The 22801-nt window shown below is 41.0% G+C and overlaps 1 protein-coding gene across 1 annotated transcript in view; it reads right to left on the reverse strand.

The window, feature by feature from the left end:
* Positions 1 to 22801, reverse strand: part of PDE11A (phosphodiesterase 11A) — a 461319-nt gene that overhangs the window by 73081 nt on the left and 365437 nt on the right. Inside the window, exons 13-14 of the mRNA XM_056110237.1 lie at positions 17005 to 17114; positions 677 to 767 (exon numbers count right to left, since the gene is read on the reverse strand). Of these exons, the coding sequence (XP_055966212.1) occupies positions 677 to 767; positions 17005 to 17114 (201 nt within the window). The remainder of the gene's footprint in view (positions 1 to 676; positions 768 to 17004; positions 17115 to 22801) is intronic.

A 22801-nucleotide genomic window follows, 5' to 3' on the forward strand; every position in this document is an offset into this window, starting at 1 on the left:
CAAGTAATTTTCAGTTCTTTGATCTTTTATAAGTTTCTCGATTGTGCTAATAAAGTGTAACTTTCTCCCTGATTCTGCTTCTACTACCTCTTTTGGGGTAGAGGCACACCAGGAGAAGCTCAGGGGGTACCTTTCTGGGGTCACTCTCAAAGGTGCTTGGAGCCAGCAGCTGGATCTCCAGTACGCAAAGCATATGCTCTATCTAGCCCTTAGAGTGATCTCCCCTACTCTTGCTTCTACTATATCTTAAAATGACTTTGGCACAGTCAGGTGTGGCCCCAAACAACAACAAACCAAAACAAAACAAAAGTGACTTTGTGTTTCCCCAAATGGACCACTCATTACTTGGATCAAATCACTCTGTTAATGGGTTTCTGTCCCTCTAACAGAAGGTGAGGCCCTGCTCTGGTGACAAGTGATAGGCGAGCTCCTTTGCTAAGTGAATCTCAAACCAAATTAATCTGCTCAGGAGGAATGGAAACAAGGTTCTTGGCAAGACATCTGAAGTTTTTAAAGCCACAAAGATCCAACAGTTTGACTTTTAAAACTGAGGGGAAGGGGTGAGGGATAATGACATTTCTCTGCCTCTACTTGCGGGGATACAAAGGAAAACGAGTTAAGAGCATCATTTCTTTGGTCCTGTGTTGAGGGCAGAGGGAGAACATTAGGTCTGTACCTCGCTTTGAAGAATCATCACAGCATGATTAAAATGGTGATGCTCTAAGGTAGCAGAGGTCCCGTACAGCTGGGCTAGTGCAGAACCGCTCCTGAAAAAAGGACAAAAGGGTGAGTGATCAGATCCCTCCACCAGTTACCATTCCCACACATTCTTCTATGCATCTAACTTTTCCTCCCTACTCAAAGGTGCAAGTTCAGACATAGTCTCAGGCACTGCTGTATAGTAGGCTCACCTGTGAAGGAAACCTTCTTAATATCTTGTTAAGCTACATGCTGTGGATGATACAATAGTAAGACATAGTCTATACTGCTAGGAAACTATAGATGTGATGTGATAATCAGTGAAGTAATGCTCCTAATATACTACAGCAAGCTTCTATGTCTGGTCAAAGGGCTGTGGTTGATATATTAACAGGAGATATCACTTCTATCTCTGAAGATCAGAGTAGGCTTCAAGCAGTAAGCCTTACACAGCTGCTTAGTGTTTGAAACATCTGGTATACCTAATGTATTAGACTCTTAATGTTTGGATTTTGGGCCACACCTGAAAATGGTCAGAGGTCACTCCTGAATCTACTCCTGGTGGTGCTCAGGCGACATACGAGAAGATTGATTTCAAAACCTCCATCACCCGCCTGCAAGGTAAGTACCCTACCTACTGCACTATCATTCTAACACTGTATTTGACTTCTCATGGGAAAAGATCTTGTGACTATTATGTAGAGCCATTTAACCTACTTTGGGATATGGTTGACACATTTCTATAGAGGTTTCCCAGCCTGTAAGTTATATTATGATATCTCAGGATAAGACTCTAGAAAACTCTCTGATTTGGAGAAATTACTTAACTGCTTTAAGACTAAGGGGTTTTCCCAACAAATTCATTGCCTGGGTCTCATTAAAAGTAAGGTAGCATGAAATTTCACCCCTCATGCAGGCAGGGTTTACCCCGCTTTGTGAGCATAAAAAAATTACAGAAGATGGAGCTCTGACCATTTTCCCCTTGAAGTTTTAAAGCAGTAAAATCTCTAGGAGGGAATATGATGTAGGCAGACTAGACAGGGAGGTCCCCCCCCCACCCCCACTCCAAGGCAATGGCAATGGATTTCTTGGGAAATAATAATATCAAGGATCCTAAAGTTGCAAAAAGCCAACTTTGCAGAAAACAGGCCTGATAAGACTTTCACCTGGCCAGCAACAGACCCAGAGAAGGCTGGACCCCCCTCCAATAGAAGCTCCAGCATAAACAAAAGACCAGGAAAGGAATTTCAAAGAAGATCATCCACCACTCCCTAAGAATTGACTTCTACATAGGTAGAAGTCTCAGGTAGAGGCAGGCTGGAAAAACCTTATAAAAGCCACTTTGAACAAAGGAAGGGCATGCATATGCTGCCTGGGCCCATGTACGGCTTGGCACATGTGTCCTGTTGCTGCATCTCTCCTCTTGAGATTTGTATTTTTCCTATCTAATGCTGGTATGTGTGTAGGGGTTCTTTCTGCCATTGGAGAAGCCCTCGCTTTCTTGAGTGTGTTACTCTCCACTCACTCCCACTCTCTCCCACTCTCTCCCGTCCTTCCTCTTCCTGAAAATCTCCAGATAAAATCTGTTTTTCAAAAAAAAAAAGAAGAAGAAGACAAAGGGGTTTTATTTTGGTCTCTAAAATTATAATACTATCTCACTGATGAAGGGATTGGTGCCAAACATTGTATGGCTGAAACTTAATCCTCAATCATGAATAACTACTTTTGTATTTCACAGTGATTCAATAAATTAAAAAAACTAAATTATAATACTAGCTCACTTGTTATTTATGAGAATATTGTAAAATATTTTAAGTATCTATCACAGTGCCTGGAATGTAGTAGATTATATAGTCTAAATAACCACTAAGCAATGATTAATCACCTGTTTATTTCCGCTATGAATAAAATGAAAATAATGTTTGAAAGGGTTACTCTGAATTCTTTGTGAATTTTGCTTATATTAAACAAATCAGTCTCCAACAATATTAGTTCCGCAAAGTGTTCACTTTAAATGCTCAAGTGTTTTCACTTCTGAAATATTTGGAGTAGCACTGGTAGTATTGAAAAATCAAGAAAACCATTTCTATGTATTTCTACTGCTTCAGGGACACTCCTGGGAGTCCCAGCAGAAAGGAGGGCTAGTAAAGAGGCTGGACTCATTTCCCAGATTTGTTAATTAAAGAATAGATGGAGGGAAACATCGACCCTGAAGCCATCTAGGGGGACACTGTCTTCACAGGAAGAGGCGGAAGCAGACCTTGGAGAAGGAAGGAGCTTAAGGTCACTGCTATACCTCCAGGAGCTAAGATTTGCAAGACAGATGGAAACTGAAGGTTCTGTACATTTGGGGGACTCTGATCCTTAAGAGCTGCGTCATCATCAGGGAAACACACAAGTGCCCAAATGAGAGGCTTTCCTCTGAAGAAGAATGGGGGACACTGGGAGCAGAGCCCTGCATCACAGTGCTCAAGGAGCAGAAAGTTGCCAGCTAGGAGAGAGTCAAGGAGCCAGGGCTACAGGGAGAGGTACACTGCACCCATGGCCCCTTGGTGCTGTGGAAACCTAGGCCATAAGAGGTTTCCGGGAGCTGCCAGTGTTGTGCTTGTCCAGCATGGGAACTGGCAGCAATTAGGGTTTATGAGCTTGGTGAGGCAGCTGACCGGGGCAGCGGTGGTGGGAAATGGAGTGTGTGGGCAACAGGTCAGCACTAGCAGCCTTCTCTTGAGAGTCTTGTGTTCTGCAAGACACCTGTCTTATCCCACCCTGCTTCTAGTATCGGTGGCATTGTAGCACTGTAACATAGTCATCTTGTTCATTGATTTGCTCAAGCGGGCACCAATGATGTCTCCATTCTTCCCTGTCACGTGCTAGTGTAGCCCAATGGTGCCTGCTCGCTCCAGGAACACAAAGTGAGACTTGTTGTTACTGTTTTTGGCATATCGAATATGCCAAGGGGAGCTTGCCAGGCTCTGCCGTGAAGGCGGGATACTCTCAGTAGCTTGCCGGGCTCTCCGAGAGGGACAGAAGAATCGAACCCGGGTTGTCTGTGTGCAAGGTCAATGCCCTACCCGCTGTGCTATCGCTCCAGCCCTCTGGTATCAGTACTGGGATTACACTCTTCTGGGGCTTCGGGACTCCAGCTGGGGCTTTTTTATGGAATAAAAATCACGCAGTATTCCCCACCTCCACCTCTGTCCTGAAATCAACTTTAAGTGAACAAACAGAACACGCATCCCAGTTGCACCAGAGTCCATCAGAAACCCTATCAGAAGAAATATTTAAGAGTGTTCCTACTTTAAGAAAAGAACTAATTATTCAAATATAAGAAGCTCAACGAGTACCAAAGAATACAAACCCAAACATATGATTAAGGTGTTGGAAATGAGGGCTGGGAAGATAGCTAAAAGGGCTGGAGCATGTGTGTTGCATAGTGGAGGCCTCAGGCTATATCACCAGTACTGCATGGTCCCCTGGTGCCCTGGCACCACTGGCAGTGACCTCTGAGTACGGAGCTAGAAGTAGTCCCTTAGCATTTCCAGGGACTACTTGGTATGACCCCAAACCAATATGTGGTGTGTGTGTGTGTGTGTGTGTGTGTGTGTATGTGTATGTGTATGTGTGTATGTATACACATAGCATAAAATTTAAAAGGAAAAATTCCCACACTTATCTAAGGAAAAAAATACCTACAAAATTATCTGTAGACTTTTCAACAGAAACCACACAGCATGGAGGAATGAGGTATTCAAAAGTTCTGAAGAAAATGAATTTTATTTTCCATTCTTTCTTTCTTTTAATTTCCTTTCCTCTTTTAATTTCTTTCCTTTTCTTTCCTTTCCTTTTTTTTTTTTTAGGTGCCACTCACTCCCAGAACAATGCTTGGAGGAAGTTGAGGTGCCAGGGATCAGGCTTCCTATACGAACAACATGTGCTCCAGCTCCCTTTGCACCATCTCCCATATCCCTGAGAGAAAAGGCTTTTCAATTCCAAACACTCTACTCTGCCAGATTATCATTTAGAATAGAAGGAAGGATAGAGAGTTTTACAGATAAACAAAAATTAAGGCCATTCATCACCTCCAAACTAGCCTTGCAAGGACCATTGGAGGAACTCATAAATGAAAAGCAATCTCATCTAGAGGGAGCAAGACAGCAAAATTGTACAACATGCTGGCTTGTGGGGTATGGATAGGTGGTGGGGATGGACTACAGTAAAAATTCACCTATTAAAATGAACATAAGACTAATAAGTGAGTAGGTCACAAGAACAGAACTTTATATGAATAATCTCAGGACAACCTGAAAACCACAACCTCTACGGAAGAAGAACATAGGGGGAAAATGGTGTTGGGTTTTATTTGGAAAAAGAGGTGGAGAGACAGAGACCGACAAACAGACAGACACACACACAGAGCACACACACACAGAGGGAGAGGGAGAGGGAGGGGGAGGGAGGGAGAGAGAGAGAGAGAGAGAGAGAGAGAGAGAGAGAGAGAGAGAGAGAGAGAAACAGAGAGAGAAACAGAGAGAGAAACAGAGAGAGAAACAGAGAATATAGAAGAAAAACAAATGGTGGTGGGTTTTAATAAAGCAAGCAAACAGATGAGTAAGGAATGAACAGAAGCCGGTTATCTAATTTGGAGCAAGGTGCTTGTTTTCTTTCTTGCAATTACAAGGAGTCTGGACCAGTGAAAGGGCAATTTGACCATATCACGGAAACACTAGTGACTGGCAGCTAGCAGACTAGACTGCTAGGGTTAGTTTCAGCAGGGATTATTTTTTTTTTTTTTTTAATTTTTTATTAGTGAAACACCATGAGGTACAGTTGTAGACTTACAATTTTTTGTGCTTGGGTTTCAGTTATACAATGATCGAATACCCATCCCTCCACCAATGCTCATTCTCCCATCACCACTGATCCCAGTATCCCTCCCACACCCCACCCTCCCCATCCCACCCTGCCTCTGTGGCAGGACATTCCATTTTGTTCTCTCTCTCCTTTTGGGTGCTGTGGTTTGCAAAAGAGGCATTGAGTGCAATCATGTTCTGTCTAGAGTCTACTTTCAGCATGTTTCTCCCATCCTTGGAGGATCCTCCCAACACTCTTTATTTGGTGCTCCCTTCTCTATCTGAACTGCCTTTTCCCCTAGCATATGCTGCTGGCCTACAAGCCATGGGGTAAACCTCCTGGTACTTACCTCGGCTATTCTTGGGTGTTAGTCTCCTATTTTGTTATTTTATTTTCCCAAGATGAATACAATCTTTCTATGTATGTTCCTCTCTTTCTGACTCATTTCCCTTGGCATGATACTTTCCATGTAGTACCACTTGTATGCAAATTTCGTGGCTTCATCTTTTCTTTTTTTCCTTTATTTTATTTTATTTTTTTTAAAGTTGTAGATTTACAATTTTTTGTGCTTTGGTTTCAATTATACAATGATCAGATACCCATCCCTCCACCAGTGCCCATTTTCCACCACCATGGATAATATCCCTCCCACCCCCATCCCCCCATCCCCCCATCTCTGTGGCAGGGCAATCCCCTGTGTTCTCTCTCTCCTTTTGGGTGTTTTGGTCTGCAAAAGAGGCATTGAGTGGCAAACATGTTCAGTCCATAGTCTACTTTCGACATGCATCTCCCCTCCTGGGAGGATCCTCCAAACATCCTTTATTTGGTGCTCCCTTCTCTATCTGAATAGCCCTTTCCTCTAGGATACCCGGCTGGCCTCTAAGTTATGGAGTAATCCTCCTGGTGCTGATCTCAGCTATTCTTGGGTATTAATCTCATACTTTGTTACTTTATATCCCCCAGATGAATGCAATCTTTCTATGTCTATCCCTCTCTTTCTGACTCATTTCGCTTAGCATGATACTTTCCATATTGTACCACTTGTATGTAAATTTCATGACTTCATCTTTTCTAAGAGCTACATAGTACTCCATTGTGTAGATGTACCAAAGTTTCTTTAACCAGTCATCTGTTCTTGGGCATTCAGGTTTCTTCCAGTTTCTGGCTATTGTAAAGAGGGCTGCAATGAACAAACAAGTGCAGATGTCACTTCGACTATACATTTTTGCCTCTCTGGGATATATTCCCAGGAGTGGTATTGCTGGGTCAAATGGGAGCTCAATTTCTAATTTTTTGAGAATCGTCCATACTGTTTTCCAGAAGGGCTGAACCAGTGGACATTCCCACCAACAGTGAAGGAGTGTCCCTTTCTCGCCACATCCACGCCAGCTTCGGTTGCTTTTGTTCTTTTTGATGTGGGCCAGTCTCTGAGGTGTGAGATGGTATCTCATTGTGGTTTTGATCTGCATCTCCCTGATGATTAATGATGTAGAGCATTTTCTCATGTGCTTTTTTGCCATTCGGATTTCTTCTTTGAGAAAGTTTCTGTTCATTTCATTGCCCCATTTTTGGATGGGGTTGGATGTTTTCTTCTTGTGGAGTTTAACCAGTATTTTGTATATCCTGGATATCAACCCCTTGTCAGATGTGTATTCGGTGAATATCCTTTCCCATTCTGTAGACTGTCTTTGTATTTTGGTCACTGTTTCTTTGGAGGTGCAGAAGCTTCTTAGTTTAAGATAGTCCCATTTATCTATCTCTGTTTTCACTTGCTCGGCCAGTGGCGTGGCATCTTTGAAGATACCATTAGCTTCAATGTCATGGAGAGTTTTGCCAACTTTATCTTCAATGTACCTTATGGTTTCTGGTCTGATGTTGAGGTCTTTAATCCATTTTGATCTTACTTTTGTACATGGTGTTAGGCAGAGTTCTGAGCCTATTTTTTTGCATGTAGCCGTCCAGTGATGCCAACACAATTTATTAAAGAGGCTTTCCTTACTCCACTTCACATTACTTGCACCTTTATCAAAGATTAGATGAGCATATGATTGAGGAGAGATGTCAGTGTATTCAACCCTGTTCCATTGGTCTGCAGTTCTGCCTTTGTTCCAGTACCATGCTGTTTTAATTATTACTGCTTTGTAGTACAGTTTGAAGTTCGGGAGGTTGATTCCTCCCATTTTCTTTTTCCCAAGAATTGCTTTAGCTATTCGTGGGGGCTTATTGTTCCATATAAATTTCAAGAGTGTTTGCTCCATTTCTTTGAAGAATGTCATGGGTATCCTTATAGGGATTGCATTGAATTTATACAATGCTTTCGGTAGTATTGCCATTTTGACAATGTTAAGTCTCCCGACCCATGAGCAGGGGATATCTTTCCATTTCCTCATGTCCTCTTTTATTTCCTGAAGTAGCGTTTTGTAGTTTTCTTTGTACAGGTCCTTTACTTCCTTAGTTAAGCTGATTCCTAGGTACTTGATTTTCTGGGGCACAATTGTGAATGGGATTGTTTTTTTCATGTTTCTTTTTTCTCTCTCACTGTTTGCGTATAGGAAAGCCATGGACTTTTGGGTATTGATTTTATAACCTCAGCAGGGATTATTATGAATCCCTGAGGGTAGTACTAGGAGGAGGGTGCTAGATTTTAATCAGCTATAGATTATTTGTAAAATCTGGCAAATTTAAGACATTTCACGGGTAAAATTTTGTTAGGCAAATTTTAGAAACGGTGGTAAATTAACTTTAATGTTAGTTATTTTTCTAATAAAATTTATTTTTATAAAAAATTTTTTTTCCAACAGGCACACTGGGTTTCTCTGTTTTGACTGTTGAAATTCTAGGACTTCAAGGGCTGGAGAGATAGCACAGCAAGTAGGGCGTTTGCCTTGCATGAGACCCACTCGGCCGACCTGAATTCAATTCCTCCGCCCCTCTCAGGGAGCCCGGCAAGCTACTGAGAGTATCTCATCCTCACGGCAAAGCCTGGTAAGATACCTGTGACATATTCGATATGCCAAACACAGTAACAACAAGTCTCATGATGGAGACATTACTGGGCCCGCTCGAGCAAATAAATGAACAACGGGAGGACAGTGCAGTGCAGTGCAGTGCAAGAAGCAAATCACTTAGATATGATGGCATGGAACAGGTACTTAAAATTTTTAGCTGCTTAATAATATTGCAATGGTTTATCTAGAGATTATCTAGTTTAAATTGCAAGGTTAAAAATAATTGTGTTAACATATTATACAGGAAAGTTATATAAGAAGTTAGTATCGGGGAGACACTAAGTGGCATATTAACAACATAACACTTCGTTATGTCATCTAGTCCTGGAATGAACATAAAATAGGCATTATTTTCTTACAAATGAGGAAGTTAAGGGTCAGAAAATTATGCAACTTTTTCAAGGTCACACAACCAGTAATTGTGAGACCCAGACTGGAATCTAAGTTTTAAGCTTCTTCTCATTATTCTGTACGAATGATCATTGTAACTTAAATATTTCTTATAGCTGATTCTCCATTTTACTAAACTAGTTGTCACCCAAGGAAGAAGATTACAAAATTCCATTGAGAATTTTAGCAGTATAAATGCTTACCCCAGGCTCAGATCTCTATAATTTGTTTCTTTTAACCAAGCCATTCCATGTGCATATTATTTATTGGCGTGAATGCTCATGACCCAGTAATTGATGTAAGACAGGGCCAAGAGGAAACTATCTCCTCTTTTACACATTAGTTAGTAGATCAAGAGTTAAATGATCACAAGTCTCTTTACATCTCCTTTCTTTTCCAGGATAGGGAAGATGCCCTCCTTTTACCAGGGGATCTCCTATAATGCATGCACCCATGCTTCTTGCACAGCATCTCTCCCTTCCAAATCCACAAGGCTCCTGAACCACATAGCACTTCATCTGAAGTCTTCCCCTGGGGTTCATGCAAGTGAATCCATCTGGTTTGAACATCTTCATCATCTGATGCTGCCTGTTCCCCTGTGAGTTCCATCTTACTCTTTCCCCCATCACTCACACACAATCCTGATTTAATCACAAATATGTAGATTTTTGCAACTGAAGCAGACAGATGGATGTTAGGTGCAGGAAGACAGGGATTTGATCATTTATCATTCACTCATCTATCATTCATTCAACCACTAAGTACCAAAGACTGTTATCATCTCAGACCTTATGTATGTGGAATATGATGATAAACACAGGAAGAACCTAACAACTCTGTGTGGGAGACTTTCTGGTCAGTTTTGCGCTGGCAGTGCTCATGTCTCTGCTAGCAAAGCACCGTCCTAGTGTGCACAGCATGGAGCCTGGTACTAATGAGCTCTTAGTAAACTAGAGGAAGGTTCCCTAAGCAAGATCCATATCCCATTTCCATATGGATCCCTTGTTTACTCCACAAAATTTGGTCTCTATCAGATCCTCCAAGATGCCAGTCTCTTGGTGTTTTCTCTCTTATGCTAAGCCCCAGAGAGCTTGCTCTCCTTGCCTGCTGTGACCTTCTGGAAATACAGGATCATACTCAAGATCATAAACACAAGCTCATGATCTTCAAATTATCAAACTTAACGTATGTGGTAAAAATAAAACGAATCCATAAGAATAAATTTTATCAAAAGGAATCCTCCAGAATATCATTTTCCTGGAATGTTAAGAAGAATCATGATGGAGAACTGAACTATAAAGGATTTCATGGTCAAACATGTTTGGGAAAAATTGAGGTTAAATTTCTCAGATATTTCTCTTTTTTCTTTCTCATTTATTTTCATTTTTGTTAGTTTGTTTTGGGAACATACCCAGCGGTACTTAGGATTTATTCCTAGTTCTATGCTCAAGGTAAAGGCCCTCCCGTTGGTCGTCGATTTGCTCGAGCGGGCCCAGTAACGTCTCCACTGGAGACTTTGTTGTTACTGTGTTTGGCATATCGAATACTCTCGGTAGTTTGCCGGGCTCTCTGAGAGGGGCGGAGGAATCGAACTCGGGTCGGCCATGTTGGTCGCTTGTAAGGCGAACGCCCTACCGGCTGTGCTATCGCTCCAGCCTGGCAAGCTACCGAGAGTATTCGATATGCCAGACACAGTAACAACAAAGTCTCCAACGGAGATGTTACTGGGCCCGCTCGAGCAAATCGACGATCAACGGGAGGGCCTTTACCTTTTACCTTTACCTATGCTCAAGGGTCGCTACTGGTAAGGTTCATGAGACCATATGTAGTTCCAGGAATTGAATTCAAGTTGGCCATATGTAAAACAAGTGCTTTAGCCTACTGTACCATCTCTCTGACCCCAAATGTTTATTTACTGTTGGATTTCCTAGGTGTCTGTATAGGAAAATACTAACTGTAATTCTGCAGGTGGGGAACATGACATGTAGAATTTGCCAATCTTCCTTGATCAATTTTCCAAAGAAAGAATTTTATTCATACAAAATATTTTGTATAAGGTATACTTTCATTTTTCCACATTAAGTATCAAACAAAACAAAATCAGTCACAAATGAAAAATATTGAGTTTAAAACCATACCTTAATTTAATTGTATTTGTATCCACCATATAATAAGTTTTGGTTACCACATGCTGTAATCATGAAATTCTGATTAAAGTATATAAAGGATGTGTGGTGAGAGGGGAAGACACAGAGAAGGAGGAGAACCCAGATTCTATAGACACAGAAATGTTAATGCATGTCACTACTTGTGATGCATATAACTGGTCAGGTTATCTTGATATACTGAGGATATTCATTTCAGAGTGCAGAACACCGAGATGAAACTTATTAAAAAAAGAAAAGTCAAAGTAAAATTCTATCTTTGTAAGCATTCAGCACTTGCACAGGCACTGAATGTTAGCGTGCAGAAGGAAATGCAAGACCTTCATAGCTTTGCCAGATCCGCCGTCTTTGAAAAAGAGGCTGAATAGAAATGTGCAGCCATGGCTCATAGGAAATTTTAAAAAGGAAAACTATGAAAGGTAATTAGAAAGTTGAGAATTGTTGGGAGGTGGTGAGGAATGGGATTAGGCTGTCACAGCAGATTAATGTGCCCCAGTATTTCACTTCTGGGACCTGGCTGAAAGCGACAAGATGGGTTTTCATTCCCAAGAAATGAGTCTAAGAGATTATGCTAGAAATGAATAGAAGAAGTCTCCTAGGAGAATGTACCACAAAGCTGCTCGGTGCTGATATTTAATCATCAGGGGCAGCTGTAATAGAGAAGGGGATGAGTGGGGAACACTGTCCCTGGAGAGAATGAGAGAGAGGGGTTCACAGTGCAATTTCAAAGCTCTGTGGTATCGCTGCTCTATCTATTGATCATTCTTTGCACACACTCCAATACTTAAAAATTAAGAATAAAGTATGAAAATGCAAAGGTTCACTTATCAGAAAGGCTAAGAGAATAAATCATATTGTGCAATAACAAAAGTCATGACTTTTTATTATAGAGGCATTTTGCATTTTGTATAGTAATTTGTCCCTTGCTAAATGTCTCGTTTCTTTACAGCCTTATATATGATTTTTTTTAATGTAGCATGTACTTTGCCACATAATGATTGGTGCATTTAAATCCTGCTTCTAAATCACCTGAAAGGTTGGAATCAAAGTATGAGTACTTTAAGGGAGGGAACTATTTGTTACAATTTTTTATTTCTCCCTCAATGCCTAGCACAGAGCTGTGCATGTAGAAAACATTCAATTATCAGGAAATTAAAAAAGGAAATAAAGATATATATTTCTTTCTTGGGATTTGGTAAATAATGGCACTTTTACTGAATAAACCTTATTAATTAATAAGAGGCAGTCCCTTTGTTATTATGTAAAAAAAGTTTCTTCCAACTTTTACTAAGGAAATTTTGACTGATGTTGGATGATGTTAGTGGCATTAGGTGTCCTAAATTCAAAGGTAACTCCATCATGTAGTGACAGGGAAATGGACATCCCATGTGCTGGTAAAGTGTAAGTGATTCATTGTCCAGAAGAAACCCATAAAACCATCTTGTAACAGGTAGACTTGAACATGAGACATGAGGATAATGCAAAAAATTTTTTACTTCTAGCATGAGAAGCTTACTACCCTTCATAGATGTAAAAACTGACCAATCATACACAAGAAACGTGATGTTTGGGGGACCTTAATTTCCATTTTAATAAAATTAAGGTATTGGAAAATATGACTACAAAGGTCTAGTTCAATTCTATGATTTATATGGCTCTCTGTCTTGATTTTCTGGATGTCAAATTGAGCTGTTCCCAGGCAAGCCAGTCACTAAATGAAAGCTCAAAGTCCTAAAATAAATATCACAGAATTATAAAAGACAATATGACACAGTGGTTAAGGATGGCAGTTGGACTCAGATACCCCAGGTACAAAAACTGCTGTATCTAGGAGATATAATTTTGGACAAGTTTTTGTTTCTCAATTTCCTCCATAAAATGAAGACAAAAATGCCTGCCCTTGAGGCTACTGATGAGCTGTTATAACAGCAAACAAATAAACTGTACTTTTTAATTATTTCAACAACTGTTAGTTGCGCAGAATATAAATGAATTTGAATTTTCCTATTTCACTAAGGAAAATCTTGGTTAAATGGTCCTAGGAACTCAGAGGGAACCTATAAATATCACAAATACGACTGGCTGGGTCTTCCAAAAATAGCAGTTGATGTCAGGTAAGCCAGGGTCAACTCTGCTTTTTCTCTCTTTCCCTTGGTTGTACATCTCTCCCTTTCTCATCTCTCCAAATATCTGTTTCTATCTTTTCTCTTCTTTGCTGATATGTTTTGTTTCACCCAAATACTTAGAACATAGTCATCACAGCTTTCTCAAAATGACACTCTTAGCCTCAAATCTAAATGGACTAACAGGGTCAATGAAAAGTGAGTAGTGTGATGTACATGACTCTAAAAAAGAACCCACTGGATGTTTTCTTGTTTTCTGAAACACATTTCTAACACAATCCTATCTCTCTATGCAGAAGTAGGAGAGAGTATAAAATGAAGATATACTGACTTTGAGGCTATTGACCCGAAGGAAGAGGACTCCTAAAAAGTAATAAAATGCAAATACAGGAGTTTAAAAGTAAGAAATGTTCAGACTCTATAATGAAAACACACAGTAGGCCCCAGGGGCGTTATTATCTTTAGTACAGCATAAAATCTGTGTGTAAAAAAACTTGCTTTATAATAATATATAAAGAAGTATATTTGTATAAGAAATCAGGAAACTTTGTTGAAAACTTATATGACAATAATTACAATAAACACATGTGTATCTTCATCAGTTTTTCCTTCCCCTGCCAAATAATCACGGTGTACTTTATGTACACCATAATCATCATTATGCTCCTGCACTTGTTATCATGGATATTCAAGAGAAAGGGGAGGTGTGCTCATACAACATGATGAAAATGGAGTGGGTGCACACTTTTGATATTGCTAGGAAATAACATACAGAAAATTGATAGGGGAAGGAGCCACCAAGGCCAGTATGGGAAGTGAAGGCATTACTTTCAGAGGAATTTTGGAGAAAAAAGAGTGTTCTAGACAAAGAAAACAGGATTTCAGAGAGCAGAGAAGTGAGTTAGCTAACGTTCCTACCCACACTGACCCAAGAATTGCAAATAGTGCCTATGTCTGGAACATAGATGCAGAAGTGGAGGTGCGTGCTTGGTAAGAGAAATAGGCAGGTGTCGCAACAAAAACTTTGAGACAAAGAAATTTAAATTAAGAAATTTAAACATTGTCCTAAAAATCACAGGAAGCCAGTGAGTGGCCTGTAAAAAGTGATAGCTTGACCAGTTCTGTGAATTTTATAGATTACTCTGGAGTGCCACACAGATGATTAGGTGGACTGTTTGTTGAAGTATGCTAGGAGGAATGAAGAGAAGCTGCAGTTCCTGTAAAAATTCATAGATGTCGATTTTGAGGGGCTGGAGCGATAGCACAGCGGTAGGGCATTTGCCTTACAAGCAGCCAACATGGCCAACCCGAGTTCGATTCCTCCGCTCCTCTCGGAGAGCCCGGCAAGCTACCGAGAGTATCTCGCCCACACAGCAGAGCCTGGCAAACTACCCGTGATGTATTTGATATGCCAAACACAGTAACAACAAGTCTCATGATGGAGACGTTACTGGGCCCGCTCGAGGAAATCGATGAACAACAGGAAGACCATGACCGTGACTGATTTTGAGGAGTGCTAGGAAAGAAATATGGGTGACTTGTAGATATCTGATGGTGTCATCCACTGGGATGCATCTTATGAGAAAAAGGCATCAGCTGAAAGGAAAAACTGAGATTGAAGTGACTTTGAGAGATGACAGAGAAGGGTGATCCTTTTGAGATAAGTTCAGAGATGAGCAGAATTATGGATCAGAGATATGGGTTTGGGACTTATCAGCAGATGGGAGGAGGCCCTACATGAAGGATCATATAGACTAGTTAGAAACAGAAAGAACATAACCGGTGTTAGAATAGAAAGAGAAGAAAAGGGGAGATGGGTCTTGAGGCAAACTGAGAAGAAAGATTGATGAAAATCCTTTGTAAAACAAAGGAAGAGTGTTAGGAAGTAGAGAAGGAAAAAGTGTCTTGAAGCCAGAAAGACCCAGAAGAAGGACCATTGAAATACCGGTGCTTTGGGTAAAGGGACATCAGCGGCATTATTGCAGGTGCCAGTAGTGTTCCTGATGTGGTGGCACTGACAGCCAGAGACAAGGGAAAAGGATGGGGAAAGGAAGATGATGAAGACAGACAACTTTCTGAGATTAAATGGAAGGTAAAGATGAGAACTCCAAGAAAGCCACATGGAGAAGTGGGAGCAGAGTACGGCTTTTCAAAAGCGGGGGAAATGGTCCTTATTAACAGGCGGCTGAGAACCAGTAGAATAGAAAAGGAAGATGCGGAGCAGAGCAAGGAAGATAGATGGAACAAGGTTCATCTGGAAGAGAGAGCCAGGATGACGCACAAAACTGAGGTGGACGGAGGAGCCTCAGACTAAAGGAAGATCTTTGCACCGAGATAGGAGGAAAGTGAACCAGTGAACTTGTAAGTTTGTGCATGGCTGGGGAGGAAACTGGGGATGACCTAAATTTTCTAGGTGAAGGAGAAAACCAGGAGGTTGTTTAGGAAGAGAGTTTGGGATCTAGAAGTGCTTAGGGCAATGAAAATGGAACTGGCAGTGGCCAAAGAAAGAAGGTAACATTCAGCTAAGCTGAGAACACAGATACATTGTGTCTACAACTCACCTTCAGAGTTCTTAAAAGTCTAGCCAGAGTGACAAGGCATCAAATTGTTAGGTTGAGAGGGCTGAGGTTTTGATGGTGCAGAACATTAAGTGATTAAGTTTAAGATTAAGTTTCAAGAGGGCGAAAAAAATGGAGGGTGCTGAGAAGAGAGAGAGGTTTGAAGGTTTGGGCTAAAGGATTCAGAATGGATAGAGAAGGGCAAAAAATCAACCTTGATTTGCTAGAATACAAGGGTCGAGGATACCAAAGCCTAACTAGGGAGGTGTTTGCGGTAACAAAAAGCCTACATGAGCTGAGGGGTCTGTGGACTCAGCGGCTGCAGGTATTTGGGTGACAGGCACAGGAGCAGAAACTTGAGAATCTGCCTTCAGAAAGTTCCTCTCACCTCTTTGTTGGCACCTTTCCTAACTTCTCCAACTCAACATTTCTTTTCCTCCAGCCTTGGAACTCTCATCATTTTGTTGGCTAATAGCCCCAAGAACGAACCCTCAGGGTGAGCCCAGCAATGCAGGTTGGGCCTTATTGCCAACATCCTTGAGTTCTATAACCAAGGCGACAGTGCCAGCCACCAAAAGAAGGCCATGTTGACCAGTCCACCTTGCCCCAGAATGGACCACTCTGTCTGTCAATGCACCTTGGGGACCACACATCCTCTCAATGTGATTCATTTTCCCCCCACAGTTCAATGCCACTCTGCCTAGATTTGTAAGAGTTTTGAAGGAAATGTCAAGGTGTGTTGGAGATACAATGTGGATATGTTCTCTTCATCCTTTATGAGGCATCTGCCACCACCAGAATCCAGAGGAGATTCTCTTGGGGAAGGAGGAGAGCTTATGCTATACAAAATTTCTTAACGTCACTTTTATTTTGATGGCTTCAAACCCAGAGATTTTGTTATAAGCCCAAGAAGGCCAATATTCTTTTGAAGAAAAAAAAAGAGACCCTTTAAAATCTGAGCTGTGTTATCTGGCTGAGGTCAACAGAGACAGACCAAATCAACAAGCATGACATGAAGGGCAAATTTGCAATTAAAAGAAGAATAGGGAATTATAAAGATGGATGGGCCCCTTGACATGCATGCCTGGCCCAGCCGGCCTGGCCTTGGCCTCAGATGCCAGAAATTAATGCTTTACTCTTTAGCACCTGTCACCTTTGGCTCCAAACAGAAAAGCAAATGCATTAAAATAACAACAATTAGAACACTTACTTCGCTTGGAAGGCATTGTTGGTTCCCCTGTGGTCGAGGTCGTGACACAGGCAGCCTACAATCACGGCTAAAATTTCCACCTCGGTCAGAATCTCTTGAAACCCGGCAGTCTGGGAAGAAGGGAAAATGGCCGCTGTCAGTTGTCAGGGAGGGAGGATGGAGCAGGTGAGCGTGCCAAACTCAGCTCTGTTTTCCTACCCACACTGTTCAAGGAAATAATGGGCCGACACCCCTTAGATGGGTGCGTGGGGGGGGGGGGGGTCGGGGGCACAGGCTGAGACTCCCACACTGATGAATGAGCTCCCGGTCACAGGGCCCACGCTGGCACACCAGGACAAAGTTCAGAGCCACTTTATTCCTCTGTGGAGAAAAGGCTGGACCATCCAGATTTAGCTCTCCTTTGGCAAAGAACTAAAGCCAAGCGTGTTCTGTGACTACATTTCCATGAGGGCCATCATCATGTGCACTGGCAGCAAGAGAGAAAAGGGCTGGGAATTAGAACTGAGAACTCTATCCAGATGAAAGCTGGCAAAAGGGGAGAGGGGTAGCATTTGTGTGTGTATATATTTAACATACACATGCATATGTTAAATGAAGTAACTTAGAAGTACTCAAAGTGTTATGCAATAATATTTTAGAAGCTATTTTACAGACACTTGGATTTTTATTATCTGGGTAGACATATTCACAGTTAAGTCTGTGACTTAAAAAAAGAATTTGGGGGCTGGAGCAATAGCACAGTGGGTAGGGCATTTGCCTTGCATGTGGCAGACCCGGGTTCGATTTCCAGCATCCCATATGGTCCCCTGAGCACCGCCGGGGTAATTACTGAGTGTAGAGCCAGGACTAACCCCTGTGCATCACCAGGTGTGACCCAAAAAGAAAAAAATTAGAATCGGCAGAGTCTTAGGCAGTCCCCACTGAGGACTAGCCCCTTGGCATGGATCCTTTATTATACTCTGGTAGCTGAACTGTGGAACACAAAGGGGTGCAGCGATTCCTCAAAGGAAGAGTATAATCCCCTAACCTACAGCAGCCAAGGCTGTCTGTTGCATTTGTTCAAAGCGGTAACAACTCTCTGCAAAAGGAAATCTCTGCATTTTCTTGATCCAAGATGATTCTATCCCCCTCTCTACCCTCACTTTGTAAGTTTGCGCTCTCATTACTTATTAATGCCTTCTGCATTAGAGGGGAGGAGGAGGGGAGAGATGAGTTCCAATTGCTTCCTTTTCCATGTAGTCTTTTCTGCAATGCAGGCTCACTAGATAATATTTGTAAGACAGTGTTCTTAGGTTGGAAACTTAGGTTGATCATTTAAGAAAACATTTTTTATAGCAACAATTGAATCATAAGCTCCTATATTGATAGGTATATTTTTAAAACTTAATTTGGGTTCTAGCTATGTTTAGAAATACCAAAATGTTCATTTGCATAGGAAATAAAAATGTTTAAAAAATGGTTAAGGAAGATGAGAGAAGCTATTAAAGCTATGTGTGTGCCGTCACTTAAACATTTGGAGTTAGCTGTACATTCACTTTATTTCATCTGAAGTATCATCTTTAATCATTCCAAAGATTCAAGTTACATAAAAGATTTAGAACCAAAAATAATACTTCCTTATCTTTCTCCATTCCTGATTCCTAAAGATAATCAAGTTCTATTCTCTTCTTTCCCTAATTTGGTAGGCAAATTTTACCCCCTTTTCTGTAGAGTATGCACATTTACTTATCACCTGGTTATTTGTCAAAGTACTTGCATAATGCTGCCTCTGTGACCAATATTGTTACAAGGGATAGAGGAGGGAACTGAGGCACTAACAAACGTGTCTTAGATCTCCCAGCTGGTAAGGGGCAGAGGAGGGCAAACCTCCAGCATGCCCCTGACACAGTTTGCCATAGTACACTGATGTCTGGTGAGAGTTTACCACCTCTCCCTCACATACACTTCGCTTCCTGAAAATCCCTGCACACATTGCCTGTTTTCCTCTGCAGGTTAGTCACATGGAACCAAGTGGTAGCAATGGCTGCTTCCTTTCTTGGGCCAATGTTTCTATTTCCTGGAGTTAAGAAGTCTCTGTGGTCTGTCTCCGCGCACCCAAGCAGCCTGCCTTTGATGAGATCACACTGTGTGTGACCACCTTTTCTCTCTGGGTTCCACCCTTTTCTCTCTGCGTCCCACTTTCATCTCTGCACACCCCATACCTCTCTTTTCACCTTTACCCCCGCCCCATTTTTTTCAGGGGAGACGCATTTTTCAGTGATGTTATAAGAGAAGGTGTCAATTTTTAAAATACCAGTAGAGTTAACTATTTTTTAAACTTGATTTGTGTTTTTGAGCCCAGACCTGGTAGTTCTCAGGGATTACCTCTGGTGGTGCTTGGGGCACCATATTGGTGCCATGGATTTGAATCAGAGTCTGCAGGTTGCAAATCCTTAACCCCTGTATTAGAATTCTTGCATGCCACCCCTCCCCCTTTCTTTTAAGTGATTTTTCTTGTCACTATCTTTTTTGGTGTCATTATTACTATTATTTTAAATACAGGATCTTTTTTTCTGAATTATTTTTATTTTGTTTTTGTGTTTCAGATCACACCCAAGCGGTGCTTAGGGGTTCTCCTGGTTCTACACTCAGGAATTACTCCTGGTGGTGTTTGGGGGACCATATGGGATGCTGGGAATTGAACCCAGGTTGGCCGCATGCAAGGCAAATGCCCTACTCACTGTACTATCACTCAGGCCCCTGGGTGTCATTATTCTTGAATAGAATATTTCAATTGTTTGGACACTGGTCTTTAAAAAATTTCCTATTTATTTATTTTGGTTTGGGGGGCCACATCTACCTGTGCTCAGGGCTTACCTTGTCTCTGTGCTCAGGGATCACCCTGGGTGGTATTTGCAGGACCTTATGTGGTGCTGGGGATCAAACCTGAGTTGGCTGTGTGTGCAAGGCAACCTAACCTGCTATACTATCTCTCTAGCCCCTAAAATTTTATTTTTTAAATTAGTATTTTATTCTCACTGGGGTGATGATCTGGATTTTTAGGTATCAGCTTCCTAATTTTTTGTCTATTCACATTTTTTTCCCTCAAGAGTTATGCTATTTTAAAGTTACCCACATTTTATTGCCTACTACTCCTTTTTCTACTAGCAAACTAATCTCCTGTGGATGCATTAGTCTCTTTTTATCTTTTTGAAGCTATTAACTGTAATTCCTCTGAAAGTCTCTTATGCTCCTTGAATTGCCTATTTCCTCTGAATGCCTTTTCTTTCTGTTTATTGTTTTCCCTCACATGCCTGGCATCTCTGACCATCTGAGAGGAGAACATTACAACCTTCTCCACATACCAGCACAATGCTGGTGTATGTGCATGTCTGTTGCCCTAACTGTAGTGTGAGCAGCTGGAGAGCAGATCTTTTTGTCTGAAGACCTCAGATTTATCTACACTTATTTTCTTCAGACTTTCCAAACCTTGTTTGGAATTTGGAAATGGCGTTGCATGAGCTTAACCCTTGAGAAAAGAGAAAGCTCACGTCCTCTGCTTAGTGACTCTAGACCTTCACTTCTGTCTTTTATTTTCAAGATGCACATCTTTGACTGGTGTCCCCAAGTTTAGGGTTCAGTTTCTCTTGACAATATCTTGGGTTTTTTTTTTTTTGCATAGTTCAGGGAGAATAAAAGCCCTGGATTCATAGAAACAGGATGGAAATTTGTGACTCTGTTCCACATCACTCACCCCATTTTTGTGGTATCTGATGACTCTAATTCCCGAGCATTGATTGCTTCTGGGAAAAACTTGTTTAACTCCCTCCTCCACTCTGGCACCCTGAAGGCACTTTTCTTGGACCTTCCTTTTCTCTGCCAATCTCTAATCCATCCTTTTCTTTTTTTATGATTCCATGAAAGACAGAATTTGAGTTCATTTCTTGTTCTCCCTGTTATTTTTTAGAGGAAAAGAGGTATAATTTTTTTTAATCTATCAGCTTGAAATTGTAAGCCCATTCTGCTGGGTTTTTTTATTTTGTTAATATAATTAAATAAATTCTGAAAAATCTATCAAGTATGACATTATCCATGATATGTGAAAATCGATGCTGCAAATATTAGTGAAACTTCTCTGTAATTTAGAAACTTTTTCACTGTGAAAATGCTATTAAAATTACCCGATGATTCAGAACAAGAAGTATAAAAATTGGGAAATGTCAAAATAATGAGACTTGACTCAAGATTTAATTACAAGTGAAATCAAATGACATCTAATAGATTCAACAGCAACATTCTGAATCAGTCTTAATTCATCAGTTATCATCCATTTTATAAGTTGATGCATTATATTTTACTAAAATATGGGGGCTGGAGTGATGCCTTGCATGTGGCTACCCAGATTCAATCCCTGGTACCCCATATGGTGCCCTGAGTGCAGAGCCAAGAGTCATCCCTGAGCACCGCCAGGTGTGGTTCAAAACTGAAAAGAAACTAAGCAAAACCCTAATGTTCTGTGCTTATACCTTCTCTATCTGAAAACCCAGCTCTTTGCTCTTCAACTACTAGTATCTTGGATAATTTTTAGAACTTGATAAAAGTCATGGACCTCTTCCTGGTCCATCTAGAAATTATTCTATAATTCTATGGTGTTCAAAAATATAGTGTTTAAGGCCCACATTTGGACTCTCTCAATAAAGAATCCCTGAAGTATAGCAGACACACAACCACACAAAAACATATTTACCTTTCTGGACTATGATACCTGAGTTACTGAAGCAGTACCCATGCCTTGACTGTGATTTAAAGCTACCTGGTAAATGGTTTCTGAGACTTGTCAGGCCTGAATAGTGTGCACCTGCCGCTAAGTGTCCATATACTCTGCCCCTTGCCTCATCCCTCTCTCTAGCCCTGTTTATTCAGACATACATTTCTGTGCACCAGGAGAAAGAAGTCAACTCCCTGCTGAAAAGGATTCACTTTCACAAGAGAGCAGAATGGTAATAGGAAGTGTGGGTTAGGTATTTCTCCCATTCTTGGCCCTATTTTATCCTTTAATTTCAAATGTAATTCTATCTTTTTTGCTCCTGATTCAGTAAATACAGGTTCTGTCGATCTGTATGTTAATCCATCTTCTTACCTGTATCGCCTCATGACCCATATCAAAAAAAAAAAAAAAAGGAAAATAGTGAATCTATTTAGGTGAGAATGGTAGGCACACACCGGGAGCTAGTTCCCACATCACCTCCTCCAGAAAACACCCTTGGTCATTCTATGAGCAGATCTCTAATGACAGTTTGAACATATGCTGGGGTAACCCTATCCCAGCCATACGAACACACTGTTACTGAAACTCCTAATGACCTACATGTCAATATTGGTTTGTAGTGTCCCCAGAATCACCAAGTCATTTCTTACACTTATGCAGTTAATCTAAAATTTAATCCAGCTAGAACGAGCCTGTTTCCAAGCTGATTCTGTCTGATTCTAGTGGAGAGAATTACCAAGTGCAGAGAAAAATAATTAGTTGCTTTTTTATTCTGTAGAATCAAAAAAAAAGAAAAGATAAAAATAAACAAAAGATGAATCCAAACCCAAAGCCAGTCACAGGATTGACACTAGATGGTGCTAGAGAGAGTTCATTCATTGAAACAAGGTATTGCGTGTCTTTTGTGTGTGAAGGCAAAAGTGTGTCTGAGAGAAGAAGTTTGGGATTATTTCATTGTCACTGTCACTGTCCTCCTGTTGTTCATCGATTTGCTCAAGAGGGCCCAGTAACATTGTGAGGCTTGTTACTGTGTTTGGCATATCAAATATG

The sequence above is a fragment of the Sorex fumeus genome, unplaced genomic scaffold (genome assembly GCF_029834395.1).
Source record: "Sorex fumeus unplaced genomic scaffold, SorFum_2.1 ptg000009l, whole genome shotgun sequence".
Taxonomy (NCBI): domain Eukaryota; kingdom Metazoa; phylum Chordata; class Mammalia; order Eulipotyphla; family Soricidae; genus Sorex; species Sorex fumeus.